General features: G+C 44.6%; 1 protein-coding gene across 1 annotated transcript in view; it reads left to right on the forward strand.

Moving 5' to 3' along the window:
* The window catches only part of arid5b (AT-rich interaction domain 5B), a 45,214-nt gene extending 32,043 nt beyond the window's left edge, over nt 1-13,171 (forward strand). Inside the window, exons 6-11 of the mRNA XM_089012236.1 lie at nt 2,341-2,444; nt 3,623-3,992; nt 5,744-5,796; nt 5,914-6,011; nt 9,825-10,002; nt 10,071-13,171. Of these exons, the coding sequence (XP_088868362.1) occupies nt 2,341-2,444; nt 3,623-3,992; nt 5,744-5,796; nt 5,914-6,011; nt 9,825-10,002; nt 10,071-11,309 (2,042 nt within the window). The 3' untranslated portion in view covers nt 11,310-13,171. The remainder of the gene's footprint in view (nt 1-2,340; nt 2,445-3,622; nt 3,993-5,743; nt 5,797-5,913; nt 6,012-9,824; nt 10,003-10,070) is intronic.
* Nucleotides 13,172-17,968: the final 4,797 nt, after the last annotated feature.

Consider the following 17,968-nt stretch of genomic DNA (forward strand, 5'->3'; position numbering starts at 1 on the left):
TAGAGTTAATTCCTAAGTGATACGGGTCTGGGGTTATCTGAGCTTGAAATGGTGGCGGATGTACAAAATGCAATACATCCATCTTGATTGATATCGCGCTTTTTTACTCATTGACTTCCAGATGATCTGCAAAAATGTGTCCACTCCAGTGCCAGGGTTTTTGTCATTGTCACTCCACAGAATAGTGAATTTTAGGACCACATCAACATTCACCTCAGCGTTAGAAACCTTAGATTCTCTTCTTTCATCAGACAAATAGAGTTAATTCCTAAGTGATATGGGTCTGATGTTATCTGAGCTTGAAATGGGGGCAGATGTGCAAAGTACAATACAATACGTCCATATTGTTTTATATAGCGCTTTAACAACAGCTGAAGCGCTAACAAAGTGCTAACATGTAAATGCTGCCCTGTCGTGGAAGGAAAAAACATTGCCAGAGGTGTGACCAGCGCTTCATCGGCACCCCCCACAAGAAAAATTAAAACCCGAACAAATTGACGGTGACTGAATGGTGATTTTGGGGGGGGGGTTATCCACACATGACGACGTTTGATTGCATTTCTTTTTTCTTTTGGTGGGTCATTAGCTCAAATGGCATTCTCGTCTTTCACAGCGTTGTTTTTTGTTTTGGAATGGAGGCTGGTCGCCACGGCAACAATGATGAGGAATCGTCAGCGTCGTGGCAGGCGCAGCGACGAAACGTTTTCTATAATAGTCTCTCGTGCCAGCGCGCACACTAACGAGCCATTAGTGGAGGGGGTTTGGGGGTGTTGCCACCTTTTTCTTGTTGGCTATCTATTAGCTATCTATTAGCTGGCTGCCGCGTGTGGCTGCCGCTGCTCATCCACAGAAAAACTTATCCTGTGACTGTAAAGTGACCTTGAGAGTTTTGAAAGGCGCTTATAAATCAAATTTATTATTATTATCACATTTGCTGCCACTCACGCAGCCCCTTCACAAAAGACAAATAAACCGATGTGTAAGACGCGCTTCCAAATCATGTCTTCCTCTCGCATTGGTGAAAATCGGAGATAAAGAGGTGACAAACACGCCCGAATCTAAAGATGAGAAACCGCCGATGGTGGTGTCACGAATTCACCAGGCTGACGCATTGATAGAGATTAGACAGAATAAGAAGTTAGCATATTTAAAAGTTTCATGCTTCGCTGGCCAACCAAACAAAAGGCCCACAGGAGAGTCGCAGATGGCCTGAGGTCAATCTAAGTTTAACAGACACAGCAAGTTAAACTGTCATCTTCATCCAGGAGATCTGGCCTTGGACAGAATTTAGGACTTGGGAAACTCCATTATCACCGGAGTAATTTACGACTTGAAACTCCTTCACAGGAAGAGCTCATTAGAGAGGTTACAAATTTATCAGTTCATAGAAAAGACAATGTTTTATTGCTTACAGCTGTTTGTGCTTACAAACGTTCCAGGGTATTCAAGGAAACTATGTTTTACTAATGTATCACTTACATTTGCATATACAGTGAGACCTCAACTTACGAACTTAATTGGTTCCCAGACAGACTGTCTAAGGCGAAAAGTGTGTATCTCAAAAAGAAAATTCCCATAGGAAACCATTAAAATGGGAATAATCCGTTCCCGGGTTTCCATAAAATATATTTTTCAACTAAATAAGCCTTAAAACTACACACAACCTACCTTATCCTATGTATAATAAATGTGCTATTGTACTGTAATGAAAGAAATACACTATACATTAGAATAAAGTCACTTTATGTGCATTTGTGATGGTCATTGATGGCTTGATGGAATGGCGTTGGAGGTCGAAGGTCAAAGGGAATTGCTGTTTGGAAAGAGAGGACTGTAATTAAAGAAATAAACTGTGCTGTAAAATAAAGTTTTATTGACCTTTTTGATGGTCGTTGATGGCTTATGGAAGGAGAGTCACCTTCCATAAGGACTGTTGATAACTTAACATCTGATGCTGTTCCGTCGTGTGCTTCCGCCGAAGATCACTCCGCCAGCCGTGGTGGGTGTGTATTATGAAAATAGTGCTTATTATAAGGTTTAATTTTCAGAAATTTGAAGTTTGTAGGACGAAAAGTTTGTAAGATAAGGTGTTTGTAAGTTGAGGTCTCACTGTACTCTCAAAAAATAGCGTGGCAGAGGGCTGCAGAATTCAGGCGTCTATCATGAATGGCTGCGTCTCCTGCCGGCAGTAAAAGACAATCTTTCTGGGTTCGAGCCTTGGTCCACAGTGTCGGATCGAACGTCTCTGACACGCATCGATCACGTGACGCCTGTTGCGTGCAAAAGTTGCTTATGTGATGCTTAATGCCTCCCTCCCCCGTCCCCCTCTGGTGTCCTCAGCTCCCAACTTGAAGGGGCGTCCCCGCAAGAAGAAGTTCTCCAGCTCGCAGCGGAGGGACTCGGCAACCCGCGACGGCAACGGCCCGGAGAACAAAAGTTCTAAGGTACACAAACCAACCGCCGAGTTGGCATCCGTTTTATTGTACAGTGATACCTCAGCTTACGAACTTAATTGGTTCCCAGAAAGTGTGTGTAAGGCGAAACGTTCGTGAGCCGAACATTTATTTGACATCAGAAACCATTAAAATGGGAATAATCCTTTCTCAGGTGCCCATAAAACATAATTTCCTACTAAATGAGCCTTAAAACTACACCAAATACAGTGATACATCAGTTTACAAACTTAATTGGTTCAAAGAAAGTGTGTGTAAGGCGAAAGGTTTGTTTTCCAAACATTTATTTCCCATAAGAAACCATTCAAATGAGAATAATTCGTTCCCAGGTCCCCATAAAACCTATTTTTCTACGAAATAAGCCTTAAAACTACACAAAGTGTGCCTTAGTTTATGTATAATAAATGTGCTATTGTATTGTAATGAAAGAACTAAACTGTACTGTATAATAAAGTCGTTTTATTGACCTTTGTGATGGTCGTTGATGTAGTTGCCTCTTGATGATATCCCAGTGAAGTTGCCGTGCTTTCTTGGCGATAATACCCTCAGTCACACTATCCCCTGCTAGCTGCTTTTCATTTATCCAAATCAACAGAAGTTTTTCAACCTCTTGTATTGCTTGAGACCGTTGCTTAGACAACACAGAAACACTCCTAGCCACACGTAGCAATGGTCGACTTAGCATACTGGGACGCTAAGTCACACAAACGCACACCTCGTTGGCGTTTCTCGATGATATCCTTCTTCTCGACCGTAATTTTGTTTTGAGTCTTCTTCGGCTGAACACCAGCCTGTGGTGGGGTCTTTTTCGCGCCCATAATAGCAAACGTACTACACTCGATAACAAACCATGTCTGCACTCAAAGCAAGGGGGTGCTGAAAACTAGTCCGCCCGCCATTGTGGCGCTCCATGTGTTTCCCGAAAAGTAGTTCCAATGCCAAGATTATATTCTCGCAAATCTAATGCTCGTAAGGCGAAAAGTTCGGTAGTTAAAATGTTCGTAAGCCGAGGTATCACTGTATTTTTTTTGGGGGGTGGGGGTCCCGGCCCGAGCGACCCCTGATTGGTCCTTACCTGAGCGTGCTCATTGTTGCCCGCGGGTGCAATTGTAGCCTCTTTTAAAGCGTAAAGTGCGTCCCCCTTGGCCGTCCTTGTCACCCCCACGCAGGTCAAGACGAGCTGCCGAACGTTGGGCGTCGGCAAGCTGAACTCCGCCCCCAGAAACAAAGCCACCGGGAAGGCGGCGCCCGAGGAGAAGGACCCGGCGGCGGAGGAGAGGAGCGACAAAGACCACCTGGGCGATTCCTCCTCCCTTGGGGAGGAGGAGGAGGAGGAGGATGAGGAAGACGAGGAGGATGACGAGGAGGAGATGGAGGAGGAGACAACGACAACGGTGGCGGCGGCGACCGAACCGGCCGACTCGGCCTTCTCCGATGAGAGCCGGGAGGACGAGCAGGCCTTCCTGGTGGAGCTCTACAAGTTCATGAAGAAGAGGGACACGCCCATCGAGCGCATCCCCTTCCTGGGCTTCAAGCAGAGTGAGTGCAGCCAAATGGACATTCTGGGCTGAATGGGAACACAAAATGGCCGTTTGGACATTTATAGTAATAATACTACATTAAATTTCTAAGCGCCTTTCAAAACTCTCAAGGTCACTTTACAGTTACAGGATGTTTTTTTTCTGTGGGTGAGCAGCGGCAGCCACACGCGGCAGCCATACGTGGCAGCCACATGCGCCAGCGTTCACTCAACCCGGAATAACTCCAATAAAAAGAAAGCCAGATAGCTAGCTAGATAGAAAGCTAATAGATAGATAGATAGTTGATAAATAGGTAATAGATAGCTAGCTAGATAGCCAACTAGTTAGTTAGATAGGTAATAGACAGAACATAGCTAGCTAGATAGAAAGCTAATAGATAGATAGCTTGATAGATAGGTAATAGATAGCTAGCTAGATAGCCAACTAGTTAGTTAGATAGGTAATAGACAGAAAATAGCTAGCTAGATAGAAAGCTAATAGATAGATAGCTTGATAAATAGGTAATAGATAGCTAGCTAGATAGCCAACTAGTTAGTTAGATAGGTAATAGACAGAAAATAGCTAGCTAGATAGAAAGCTAATAGATAGATAGCTTGATAGATAGGTAATAGATAGCTAGCTAGATAGCCAACTAGTTAGTTAGATAAGTAATAGACAGAAAATAGCTAGCTAGATAGAAAGCTAATAGATAGATAGCTTGATAGATAGGTAATAGATAGCTAGCTAGATAGCCAACTAGTTAGTTAGATAGGTAATAGACAGAAAATAGCTAGCTAGATAGATAACTAGCTAGCCAGTTAGATAGCTAATAGACAGCAAATAGCTAGCTAACTAGATAACGAGCTAGCCAGTCTGATAGCTAATAGACAGAAAAGAGCTAGCTATCTAGATAACATTTGGAGGCATTTCTCCTCCACCCGTTTCCTGTTTCCTCACTCTCGCTCTCCTTTTTTCCCCTCGGCTACTTATCAACATCCAAAAATGTGTCTGCGCCGCAACGTTGCAGTCAACAAATCCAAACGCTTGCTGGAGAAATTGCGCTTGAGCTTCTTGTAGTTAGCACAGGCGGCCGCCAGTCTATTTTTAGAAGTGGGTTATGCAACACTCGTAACGCCGTTTGGGTCGCGCGCACTGAAAATAGACAATATGCCCTCCCAGTAGGTCCAAAGTAGCAAACAAAACCAGGAGCGAACCGCGGTAAGATGAAACAAAGCTGACAGGGTGAAACAAAATACGAGCCTACCCTGAACGGTGGCGCCGGGTGTCCTTTTAACTGCTGGTGATTAATACTACTACTAATAATAAATTTCATTTCAAAACTCGCATAGTCACGTTACAGTCACAGGATGAGTGTTTTTTTCTGTGGGCGAGCAGCGGCAGCCACATGCGCCAGCGTTCACTCAACCCGGGTGGGGGCTGCATGGCGCGTATTATTATTATTATTATTATTATTATTGGTAGTAGTAGTATTTATGTCACGAATCCGTCTAAGCTATCTATTAGCTGTCTGGCTATCTGGCTAGCTATCTATTAGCTGTCTAGCTAGCTATTTGAATAGCTATCTAATAGCTGTCTAATGGCTATCTAATAGCTATCTACCTGCTGTTTAGCTGGCTGGCTAGCTAGCTATCTATTAACGATCTAGCTACCTATCTCATAGCTATCCGTTAGCTATCTATTAGCTTGCTAGTTTTGTTGTTGTTGATTGCCGACACTTCCTGACTTGTCCTTGTTTGTCTGCCCCCCCAGTCAACCTTTGGACCATGTTTGAAGCTGCTCAAAAGCTGGGAGGATATGAGCTGGTAAGTGCCCCCCCCCCCCACCCTCGCCTCTGGTTAGCATCACGTTGGAAGAGCCAAAAGTATCGGGACACAACGCTGACATGCCTCAAGGTGTCCTCCTCACATCCCCCCTTGCAGATCACGGCGCGCCGGCAGTGGAAGCACGTGTACGACGAACTGGGCGGCAACCCGAGCAGCACCAGCGCCGCCACGTGCACGCGACGCCACTACGAGAGGTCAGTGGCCCTCTCCCGTTTTGCTCATTTTTTGCTACACAATAATAGTCAAAACAAGCGCGATTTAAAACCAATAATAATAATAATAATAATAATAATAATAATAATTTCTTAAATTATTATTATTATATTATTTTCAGCTCGCTAGTTAGCTTTCCATGATTGGGTTGAGTGAACGCTGGTGCGTGTGGCTGCCACTGCTCACCCACAGAAAAACTTATCCTGTGACTGTAAAGTGAACTTGAGAGTTTTGAAAGGTCCTTATAAATGAAATGTATTATTATTATTCATGTATCCATTAGCTAGCTAGCTAGTTTCCAATCTATTTTGAGTTACGTCCGATGTTGAGTGAATGCTGGTGCGTGTGGCTGCCGCTACTCACCCACAGAAAAGCTTATCCTGTGACTTGTAAAGTGACCTTGAGAGTTTTGAAAGGTGCTTTGAAATGAAATGTATTATTATTATTACGGTATCTATTAGCTAGCTTTCTATCTATTTGAGTTACTTCCGCGTTGAGTGAACGCTGGTGTGTGTGGCTGCCGCTGCTCACCCACAGAAAAGCTTATCTTGTTACTGTAAAGTGTCCTTGACAGTTTTGAAAGACGCTTATAAATGAAATGTATTATTATTATTCACGTATCTTTGAGATAGCTAGCTAGCTTTCTATCTATTTGAGTTACTTCCAGGTTGAGCAGGTTGAAAGGTGCTTATAAATGAAATGTATTATTATTATTATTATTATTATTATTATTATTATTATTATTAATCAAAATGCGGAAGCTGCGCCGCTGCGGTCGGTGAGGCTTGACGGAGTTTTATTCATGGAGAAGGGGGGACAACAACAACAGAAAAAGGCTCCGCAGATCGGCGCTCGGAATTCAAAATGAGGTCATGAAAAAGATGCTATCAATAACCTTGAAATAGGCTGGCTGGCCTCTTTGCGCCGCCCGCCTTCATTAGACGGGAGGGAGGGGTGGCTTTATACAGCTCCTCCATTTTAAATCGCGCTTGTTTTGACTGTCGAATACGTGGCCCTCGGAGGGGGGGGGGGCATGTTGCTGTGGTGATGCGTTCACTCATTTTTCAATTTCTAAAATGGAGGAAAAAAAACCAACACAGCCGAGTTCGATAAATCAACTCCCCTTTTGCCGATATTCTCTTGACTCGCCCGACAAATATCGCAAACGCGGCACTCTTCGCATCCCAATCCGTCGTCGCGTCCCACGCCAGGAGAGAGATAGAGATAGGTAGATAGATAGATAGATAGATAGATAGATAGATAGATAGATAGATAGATAGATAGATAGATAGATAGATAGATAGATAGATAGATAGATAGATAGATAGATATCTATATTGGTAGCTAGGTAGATAGATAGGTAGCTAGGTAGATAGATAGATACCTAGATAGGTAGATAGGTAGGTAGATAGATAGATATCTAGATAGGTAGATAGATAGATATCTAGATAGGTAGATAGATAGGTAGATAGATAGGTAGCTAGATAGGTAGATAGATATCTAGATTGGTAGCTAGGTAGATAGATAGATAGATAGATAGATAGATAGATAGATAGATAGATAGATAGATAGATAGATAGATAGATAGATAGATAGATAGATAGATAGATAGATAGATAGATAGATAGATATCTATATTGGTAGCTAGGTAGATAGATAGGTAGCTAGGTAGATAGATAGATATCTAGATAGGTAGCTAGATAGGTAGATAGATAGGTAGATAGATATCTAGATTGGTATCTAGGTAGATAGATAGATAGATAGATAGATAGATAGATAGATAGATAGATAGATAGATAGATAGATAGATAGATAGATAGATAGATAGATAGATAGATAGATAGATAGATAGATAGATAGATATCTATATTGGTAGCTAGGTAGATAGATAGGTAGCTAGGTAGATAGATAGATATCTAGATTGGTAGCTAGATAGATAGATAGATAGATAGATAGATAGATAGATAGATAGATAGATAGATAGATAGATAGATAGATAGATAGATAGATAGATAGATAGATAGATAGATAATAGATATGTAGGTAGCTACCTAGATTGGTAGATAGATGGCTAGGTAGCTACCTCGGTAAGTAGCTAGCTAGATAGGTAGCTAGATAGATAGATGTGACGTACATTTTGCCCTCCATTTATTTGTTATGCCTCCACTTTGGAACGCATGAATGGGGGTCACTTGGAGGGGTTTAGCTTTGAGACAAAAAGGGCCCCCGAGGCATGACTCCAAATTAGGGGAAGGGATGAAGGGATGAAGGGATGAAGGGATGAAGGGGTCAAGCATAAATGTGGCTTGATGCCTCCGTTGACATCTTTTTTGATTTCATGGCCTCTCAGACTAGTCAAATACATTTTCCATGCCGCTAATGTCTGCCATGTGAATTCGCCCCTTGAATCGATTTGTTTTGGGGTGGGGGGGCGTCTACCTCTGTCCCTTTTGTCTCGGCCGCCACGACAGCAGCTCAAAAGACTCAAAAGACGCAGATGTCGCGCGGGACGTCGCGGAAATTGAAGAGCCCCGGGGGACTTTTTCCACATATTTGCCGACTTGTCGGATCCCGACACGCCTCTTGTTCCCCGAACAAGAAACACCAAGCATTTCTAAGCGCTTTTCAAAACTCTCAAGGTCACTTTACAGTCACAATACAAGTTATTCTGTGGGTTAGCAGCGGCAGACACTTGCGCCAGCGTTCGCTCAACCCGGACGTAACTCAAATAGAAAACTAGCTAGCGAGCTAGCTAGCTAAGATTTAGTTAATATAACGACCCGGAAGTAACTCAAATAGATAGAAAGCTAGCTAGCTAAGTTAGCCAAGAATCACTCAACCCAGAAGTAACTCAAATAGATAGAAAGCTAGATAGCTAAGAGTTAGCTAATCATCACTCAACCCGGAAGTAACTCAAATAGATAGAAAGCTAGATAGCTAAGAGTTAGCCCATAATCACTCAACCCGGAAGTAACTCAAATAGATAGAAAGCTAGCTAGCTAAGAGTTAGCTACTCATCACTCAACCCGGAAGTAACTCAAATAGATAGAAAGCTAGATAGCTAAGAGTTAGCTAATCATCACTCAACCTGGAAGTAACTCAAATAGATAGAAAGCTAGATAGCTAAGAGTTAGCTAATCATCACTCAACCCGGAAGTAACTCAAATAGATAGAAAGCTAGTTAGCTAAGAGTTAGCTAATCATCACTCAACCCGGAAGTAACTCAAATAGATAGAAAGCTAGATAGCTAAGAGTTACCTAATAATCACTCAACCCGGAAGTAACTCAGATAGAAAGCTAGCTAGCTAAGAGTTAGCTAATCATCACTCAACCCGGAAGTAACTCAAAAAGATAGAAAGCTAGCTAGCTAAGAGTTAGCTAATCATCACTCAACCCGGAAGTAACTCAAATAGATAGAAAGCTAGATAGCTAAGAGTTAGCTAATCATCACTCAACCCGGAAGTAACTCAAATAGATAGAAAGCTAGATAGCTAAGAGTTAGCTAATCATCACTCAACCCGGAAGTAACTCAAATAGATAGAAAGCTAGCTAGCTAAGAGTTAGCTAATCATCACTCAACCTGGAAGTAACTGAAATAGATAGAAAGCTAGATAGCTAAGAGTTAGCTAATCATCACTCAACCCGGAAGTAACTCAGATAGAAAGCTAGCTAGCTAAGAGTTAGCTAATCATCACTCAACCTGGAAGTAACATCATGCCAAGTGCATTTCTTAGGGGGGGGGGGGGCAGGCTGTTTCAACTTCCTGACATTACCCCCCCCCCCGTTGCCCGCAGGCTTCTGCTCCCGTACGAGAGGCACCTGAGAGGCGAGCAAGACAAGCCCCTCCCACCGGCCAAGCCCCGCAGCCACGGAAAGACGCCGTCAGCCAATGCCAAGAAAGTCAAAGGCAAGCCAGCGGCCCGAAAGGAGCGCGAGCGCGGCGAGGCGGCCGGCGGCCGCCCCCCGTCACAGGTGGGTCCCATCGCGCTTTGTTTTTGTTCACGCGCACGTTGGACGGCAACGATGGTTTGCCCCCGCAGGACCCCACGGGGAAAGGGGGCGGGGCCACAAAGCTACCAGCGCCGGATGAAGCCGTCGTCATCCAAGAGGCGGAGCTTCGGCTGACGCCCCAAAGGGAGGAGTCGTACGCCGGGCAGACGCCCGAAGACGGCGATCCTGGCGAGACGAAACCTCGGAGCGAGACCGAGATCGGTCCGCCTCACCGCCGGGACCACGGCGAAACCGCCGCCGCGCACCTGGCGCCGCCGCAGGGGAGGGTGGGCACGGTGTTACCCATGTGTCGGGACGAGGGGCGAACCGCCGACTTGGCGAAGGAAGATCCCACGCGAACGGCCGCCTACCGCGACGCCGGCCAGGGCGTCATGTCCCCTCTGGCCAAAAAGAAGCTCCTCTCGCAAGCGTGCGAGGCGGCGGCGGCGTTCTCCACCGTGTCGCGCCCGTCCGTCATCCGGCACGCGCAGAGCAGCAGGGCGGCGGCGGAGACGGGCGGCGGGCGTGTCCCGCAACCTCACGTGGGCGCCCCCTGGCAGCCGTATCTCCCCAAGACGCACGAACGAGACGCCGCCGAGAAGCTCCTCCGGGGCTTGGCGGCAGACTGCTACCCGCACCAGCGCAGCCCGTACAGACAAACGGAGGACCGGCCGGGTTTGGGCCAGGATCGGGCCGGCGGACACGGGCCCTTCGCCGGCCCCGCCCCGCCCGGCGGCGATCCCGAGGACCAGCCCAGGGACTTGACGGTGTCCAAGCGGCGGTCAGCCGCCTTCCGCGGCCCCCCCTACCCGCCGGCGCAGCAGGTCTCGGACTCTCGGCCCCCCGAGCGGGACCCGTCGCCCCCCTCCCGGTCCGACTGGCCGGCCAAACGGTGCCTGGGCCGAGCGCGGGGGGGCGAGTCGCCCGAGAGGAAGGTCCGGGCGGTGACCCCCGCCCCGCGCGCCGACCCCGAGGAGCTGAAAGCTCGGCCGGACGCCTACCCACTGCCCCCGTACGCCGGCGCCTACCCCCCCGGCGGGAACCACCTGCGGTGTCCCCCGCCGGGCCCGCAGTACCTGAAGAGCCAGTCGGCCGCGTCGCCCCTGGTGCCCCCTTTGGCCTTCCACTCGGTGCTGCTGCAGCGGCAGCTTCTGGCCTCCGCCGCCGGGCCGCACCACTTTTTGCGGCACCCGGGGGGGGCGGCCTTCTACGGCGACCTGTTGCACCGCCTCTACCCGCTTTCCACCCTCCCCCCGCTGTCCTCGGTGCACCCCGGCGCCAGACTCTGAGCGTGCATCCATTTCAATGTCTTTGGGTTTTTGGCTCTTGGTGGACATTTTTTTTTTCGTCTCCATCCTTTGCACTGTTTGCTCTTTTTTTCCTCACCACTGACTCTTTTGTTTTGCACAATTCTGACGTGGTTTTCGGTCGCTCGGGAATTTTGGTTTAGCGCATCCAAGGGTTCAAAGCCTCCATCGGCCCCTTGAGACAAAAAAAGGAGCCCGTTGAGGTGCTCTGCGACGTGTCCAAATTCATTTCGCCTGAGTCAATGTGGCAAATTATTTTCAGGACTATTAGTGCAGCGATACCTCGGCTTACCAACGCTATAGCTAACGAACTTTTCGCCTTAGGAACGTTAAATTAGCGAGAATATAATCTTGGCATCCGAACTAGTTTTCGGGAAACGCACCGAGCGCCACAACGAGTGATGTGTCCTTCTTGGAGCTCCTGAAATGGCCTCTATTCCCCGCCCCCAGTCTTCGGTTAAAGCTGCACGTGATTGGTCAAGATCCATGGTAGAGGATGGAAGGGGACGCACGCAGCAGTGAGCGGGGGAGGGCTTACAGAAACACACACACACACACACAAAAGGGAGACGACAGAGCTTGAAACAAAAAAACAAAAGTGAAAAAAATAAGTGAAATGGTGAGAAAATGGATAGCAAAACACAGTGAAATTTGGACTCGTTTCAACTTTATTGACAGTTCAAAGGCAGAGTGTAGACTGCAAGGTTAAAATATCCCATCAATCAGGCTCCACAAATAACCCTCACAAGCCATCTGTACAATTTGAAGAGAACGTACAAGCAAGGGAACCAGCTATCAATGAAGTTTCTCGTGTGTCTGCCTGCATCTGTTGCAATATCACAACTTCCAACATGGACAACCCAGAACTCCTTGAGACACTTCATGCAAAAAGATATCCATTCCATCAAGCCATCAACGACCATCACAAAGGTCAATAAAGCAACTTTATTATACTGTACGGTTTATTTCTTTCATTACAATACCATAGCACATTTATTATACATAAAATAAGGTATATTGTGTGTAGTTTTAAGGCTTATTTAGTTGAGAATTATGCTTTATGGAGACCTGGGAAGGGATTATTCTCATTTTAATGGTTTCCTATGGGAAATTAATGTTTGGAATACACACTTTTGTCCGAACACACGCTTTCTGTGGACCAATTAAGTTTGTAAGCCAAGGTATCACTGTATTTGGGGGGTGGGCGGAGGGGTCGCGTGGGTGTCGTGAACGTTTTGGCCTTTTTCATGACTTGAAAACGACTTAAGAAGATGACAAACGCGCTGACAAAAAAACAAAAACAGTTCCACTGTATGTTTAGTTTTTTTTTTTTTCATGAGAATGTGGTCACTTGCGATGCTAGCAATATTTGTGCCTTTTCCCGTTGCTGGTGTTAAACTGTTCCAAGCACTAAATGGCGGGAGGCCGCAGCGCGTGCCCGTCAGTTCTGAACTGCCCGCAGCGCGGCGAAGGCTCAAGCCCAAACTTTATTTGGAAACACTCGCGTTTACCTGCGCCGGCATGCAACAATTTACCCCGACAGCTGCCATCACTTATACCGAGTGTCGGGAACCTTTGTGACTAAGAGAGCCATAAAAGTCAATACAGGTAACATCCGACTTACGACCGAGTTCCGTTTCGACCAAACGGTCATAAGTCAAAATGGTCGGAAGTCGAAATCCATTCAAAATGTTGAATAGAGACTCAGAGTCTAAATGAATCCCCCCCCCCCCCAACCTCCCCACTGGTGCCATCACACAGTCGATTGCTGTGCGAGAGTGACATGCTGGCTGGCCAAAATTGTTGTACGCGTTGCCGGCATTGCGTTGCCAGGCGTAGAATTTGCATTTTAAAAATAGGATCTGGAGGTCGTAAGTACGGGTGGTCGTAAGTCGAGCCGACTTATGGCCAGCTTGACTTGGCGTCCGACTTATGACCGAGTTCCGTTCCGACCAAACGGTCGTAAGTCAAAATAGTCGTAGGTCGAAATCCATTCAAAATGTTGAATAGAGACTCGGAGGCCAAATGACTCGCAAACTCCCCCTCTTAAAATGTTAAAAATAGGGTGTGGTCGTAAGTATGGGTGGTCGTAAGTCGAGCCGGCCTTAAATCGGATGTTACCTGTATTTGGATTGGATGTACCTTTATTCGTCTCGCAGTGGAGAAATTTACATTTCACAGCAGCAAAGTGATGAGAGGAAGTGGAAAGGAAAGAAAGAAGTAGAAAACATACAGGAGCTGCTGCAAAGGCAGCCACTCTCGCGGCAGCCATCTTGAAGACAAAATAACAAAAAATATGACAACACAAAGACACAGTCAGTCATTCAATCTGAGCAAAGTGATAAAAGTAAATGGAAAGGAAAGGAAGAAGGAGAAAAACAAAATGCAGGAGCTGCTGGAAAGGCAGCCATCTTGAAAAAAAAACTAAATAACATGACAACACATTCTTTAGCACTTGCTGTACCCTCTTTGTGACATGAAACACTTCCAGATGAAAGAGGAATCAAAGCGTCCTTTTCACCAGTGGATCAGGGACGTCATGGTGGAATGTGCACATCTACTTTTTGTGCAATGGTCAACCAGCACTGATTAGACTCGGGGGTGGTCGGGGGTCCAAATCCATACACGGATCAGTCGATTTGACATTTTGTTTATCCCTTGTCTTTGTCGCCATCTTTTGGTGAGCGCGCGTGTAAATGAATCGTCTTGTAGATAGCGAGTGCGGGTCCCACCCCAACTCTTCTATGTATAAATAACGTCAAAGGCACTATCTATCGAGCTATCGATCTATATCCGTGCGAACGTACGAGTGACAAAAAGTCGGTTCCACACACAATCGAGCCTCTACGTTTTGCAATTAAAATATATATATATATATATATTTTTTTGGGTGCATCCTTAAAAAGTGTTTTTGATACAGTATGTTTACCAATCAGCCATCTGGCAGAGACAAAAAAAAACTTTTTTTATGACCTTGTGTATATTTAATTAAAATATTTTACTATCTAAAAGGCATTGTGGGTCTTTATGAGTGACATGTGGAACAAAAAATATATACAATAATAATGATACATTTCATTTCTAAGCACCTTTCAAAACTCTCAAAGTCACTTTACAGTCACAGGATAAGTTTTGCAGTTAGTGAGCAGCAGCAGCCACACGCACCAGCGTTCACTCAACCCGGAATAATAATAATAATAATAATAATAATAATCTAGATAGCTATCTATTTGCTGTCTATTAGCTGGCTGGCTATCTTGATTAGCTGACTATCTAGATTAGCTAGATAAATATAGATTAGCTACTACATAGCTAGCTATCTGGCTAGCTATCTATTAGCTATGTAGCTGTCTAGCTGGCTAACTATTTATTACCTATTAGCTAGCTAGCCTTCTATCTATTTGAGTTATTCCGGGTTGAGTGAACGATGGTGGGTGTGTCGCGCTTACCCACAGAAAAAAAAACTTAACCTGTGAGCTAAATACATTACTCAAATAGATAGAAAGCTAGTCAGCTAGCGAAGAGCCAGTTAGATATCTCATAGATAGCCAGTTAGATAACCAGATAACTAATACAGTAAAGTCTCGTTATATCGATATCGTTTATATTGATAATACTGCTTATTATGACACTATTTTCATTTCCTGTGCACATTTCTACTCTTTTTATGTATAATTAGTTCCGTTTAGTACGATTCGTGGTTTTTATCATAATCCGGTTACTACGGTGCTCTTTTTCATCTCCCGCCGGCCATTTTGCTATGTTTATATCGATACAAAAGATATTTAAGGTGAATCGATATTTGTTTAGGGGGTTTCTACACAAAACCACCATTATCGAAATCTGTATCGGTCGCGCCATTGGTCGACTTGGTCACGTGACTTGGTGACGTCATTTGATACGTGACCAGCTCACGGCCGTGTAGCAGACGCCATATTCATTTTCAGACGCCAGCTCGTGTGTAACAGACGACATTTTCTACCGTCTTCAACAATGGCGACAACAATGGCATACATGTTTGCAATCGATTAAAGAATTATATGTGCCATTTTGAGGCAAACATTGGGGGAACATCTCACACACCCCCCCCCCCCCCCCCCCAAAAAAAAAAAAAGAGGCACAAAATGGCGAGCTCCGATGGCCACCTCCGCTTCTTATATGGCGCTTGGATGCCCTCTTTTGGCGGCTATTGGACGCAACACGCTTCTCAGACCAAACACTTCATCAACGTAAGTAATGTAAACGTTGCAGTTTTGGTTTTTCATCCATGTATTTAATTGTGTAGCATTCAGATATCTTTATCGCTTGCAACAATCACTGTTTTTTTCGTGTTTTCGTGTGAATAGAACGTGCATTGCATTGGTGGAATTTTTGAAAGGAAATAGTCATTTAAAAAGTGTAAAGACGTTTTTATTTTATGCACAAATTTATTTTTCACTTCACTACTGTACAAAAAGCATGCTAGATACGCAATCCATGAACCCAATGATAAAATGACATGCCATATCAAAGCTCCCCCATTTACGCCCCCCCCCCCTTTAATGCAGTTCGGCGCAGGACGGATATATCGACAGTACGGTTATATATAGATAGCTAGCCTATAGATAGCCAGCTAGATAACTCATAGATAGCCAGATAGTTTATAGATAGCCATATGTATCATATGTATAATTTTACTTATGGTTTTATTGTTATGTGCTTTGTTTTATTGTTTTTATTGTAAAGTGTCCTTGGGTGTTTTGAAAGGCGCTTGAAATAAAATGTATTATTATTTATTATTATTATATAGCTAATAGATAGCCAGATATCTAATAGCTAGCTAGCTAGCTATCAATTAGCTAGCTAGATAGCCTATAGATAGCCAGCGAGATAGCTAGCTATCTATATCTATAGCAAATAGATAGCTAGACAGCATAGCTAGCCACTTAGCTAGCCAGATAGCTAATGGATAGCCAGTTAGATAGCCAGACAGCTAATACATACCCATAGATAGCTAGCTAGTTATTACAAGCGGCCCATCCAAATCGACGGGTGTTGCAAAGACTGTAAAGTGTCCTTGAGAGTTTTGAAAGGTGCTTAGAAAGTAAATGTTTTGGTTTGGATTGGATTGGATTTGCCTTTATTAGTCTCGCAGTGGAGAAATTTACATTTCACAGCAGCAAAGTTATGAAAGAAATGAAAGTAGAAAAAGCATATTATTATTATTGTTGATGGAGGACGTTGTTTCCTCGAGTGATGTGTCATTCACGAACGAAACGGCTTTTAGAGCCGTCTCTTTGAAGTGGACGACTGGATAGGTGAACGACTTAATAGGGAGCAGCTTATAGGAGCCGATTCCGCAACCCCTTCGGTTAAAGTCGCACGTGATTGGTCAAAATCTGTGGTGGAACACACACACACACACACACACAGGAATAAAAATACAGTCACATCCATTTTTAAATGATATACTGTCTTGTATATTTTAATATCTAGCTGGCTAGCTATTTAACTAGCTACTGTATCTATTAGCTATATAGCTTCCTAGCTATTAGCTATCTATTCGCTAGGTATTATCTATCTATTCGCTAGGTATTAGCTATCTATTCGCTGGGTATTGGCGATCTATTTGCTAGCTTGCTATTTATTTGAGTTGCTTCCGGGTTGAGTGAACGCTAGTGGGTGTGGCTGCCGCTGCTCACCTACAGGAAAAAAACGTATCCTGTGACTGTAAAGTGACCTTGAGAGTTTTGAAAGGCACTTAGAAATGAAATGGATTATTATTATTATTACATTATTTTAAGCAACAACAAAAAAAGAAAAAGTGAGGAGTCCATCGATGAAAAGGTTTCTTCAGCCGTCATTTGTATTTCTTTGAAGGTGTCGGATGTTTTGCTTCACATCCAAGAGGCTTTGTCAGAGAACTAACATTTTGCTGTTAGCTTTGGCCCTATATACTGTAAATATCCCTACTGTCCAGAGGTGGCTGTGCCAGACCTTTGCTATGCAGGTCACTGCTCTTAGGTTGGGGGGAGCAGAGGACTACTCCCTGAGGCTACACTGATTGCTTCTATTGTCCTGACTGATTATGGTCTCCGACTGGCCTGATTGCCCCATTTGCTCTGGCATCACCACATCAGCATAACTAAGCCTATGTGGTAACGATCTCAGTGTTGTAAGAATGAGCCAAACCTAACCCCACCATGGCGATTTAGTGCAGGGTTTTGCTGTTTCATGAAAATAGCTTCTTTTACCCCCCTTTCAAACCATCTATATCGTCAAATGAGTGGTTGCTAACGTTTGCAGTAAAGTTTGGTAAAAGTAAAGCGCGTTCATTTATTCATGTCGTTGAACATTTTTGGTGACAGATGGCACATGTCAGAGCGCACGAAACAATTGGACTTTTTCTTCTACGATAACTGACAAATGAATTACAGTATACCTCGGCTTACGAACACCTTAGCTCACAAACGTTTCGCCTTACGAATGTTAAATTCGCGAGAATATAATCTTGGCATACAAACTAACTTTTGGGAAACACACAGAGCGCCACAATGGATGATGTGCCCTTCGCGAACGAGCCGGTCCTTGGAGCTCCTAATAAGGAGCTGAAAATTGTGTGCAGTTCTAAAGGACAACCCACACCATTTTTTTGTTTCCTA

The sequence above is a fragment of the Hippocampus bargibanti genome, linkage group LG13, assembly GCF_051943395.1.
Source record: "Hippocampus bargibanti isolate YZ-2025 linkage group LG13, ASM5194339v1, whole genome shotgun sequence".
NCBI lineage: Eukaryota > Metazoa > Chordata > Actinopteri > Syngnathiformes > Syngnathidae > Hippocampus > Hippocampus bargibanti.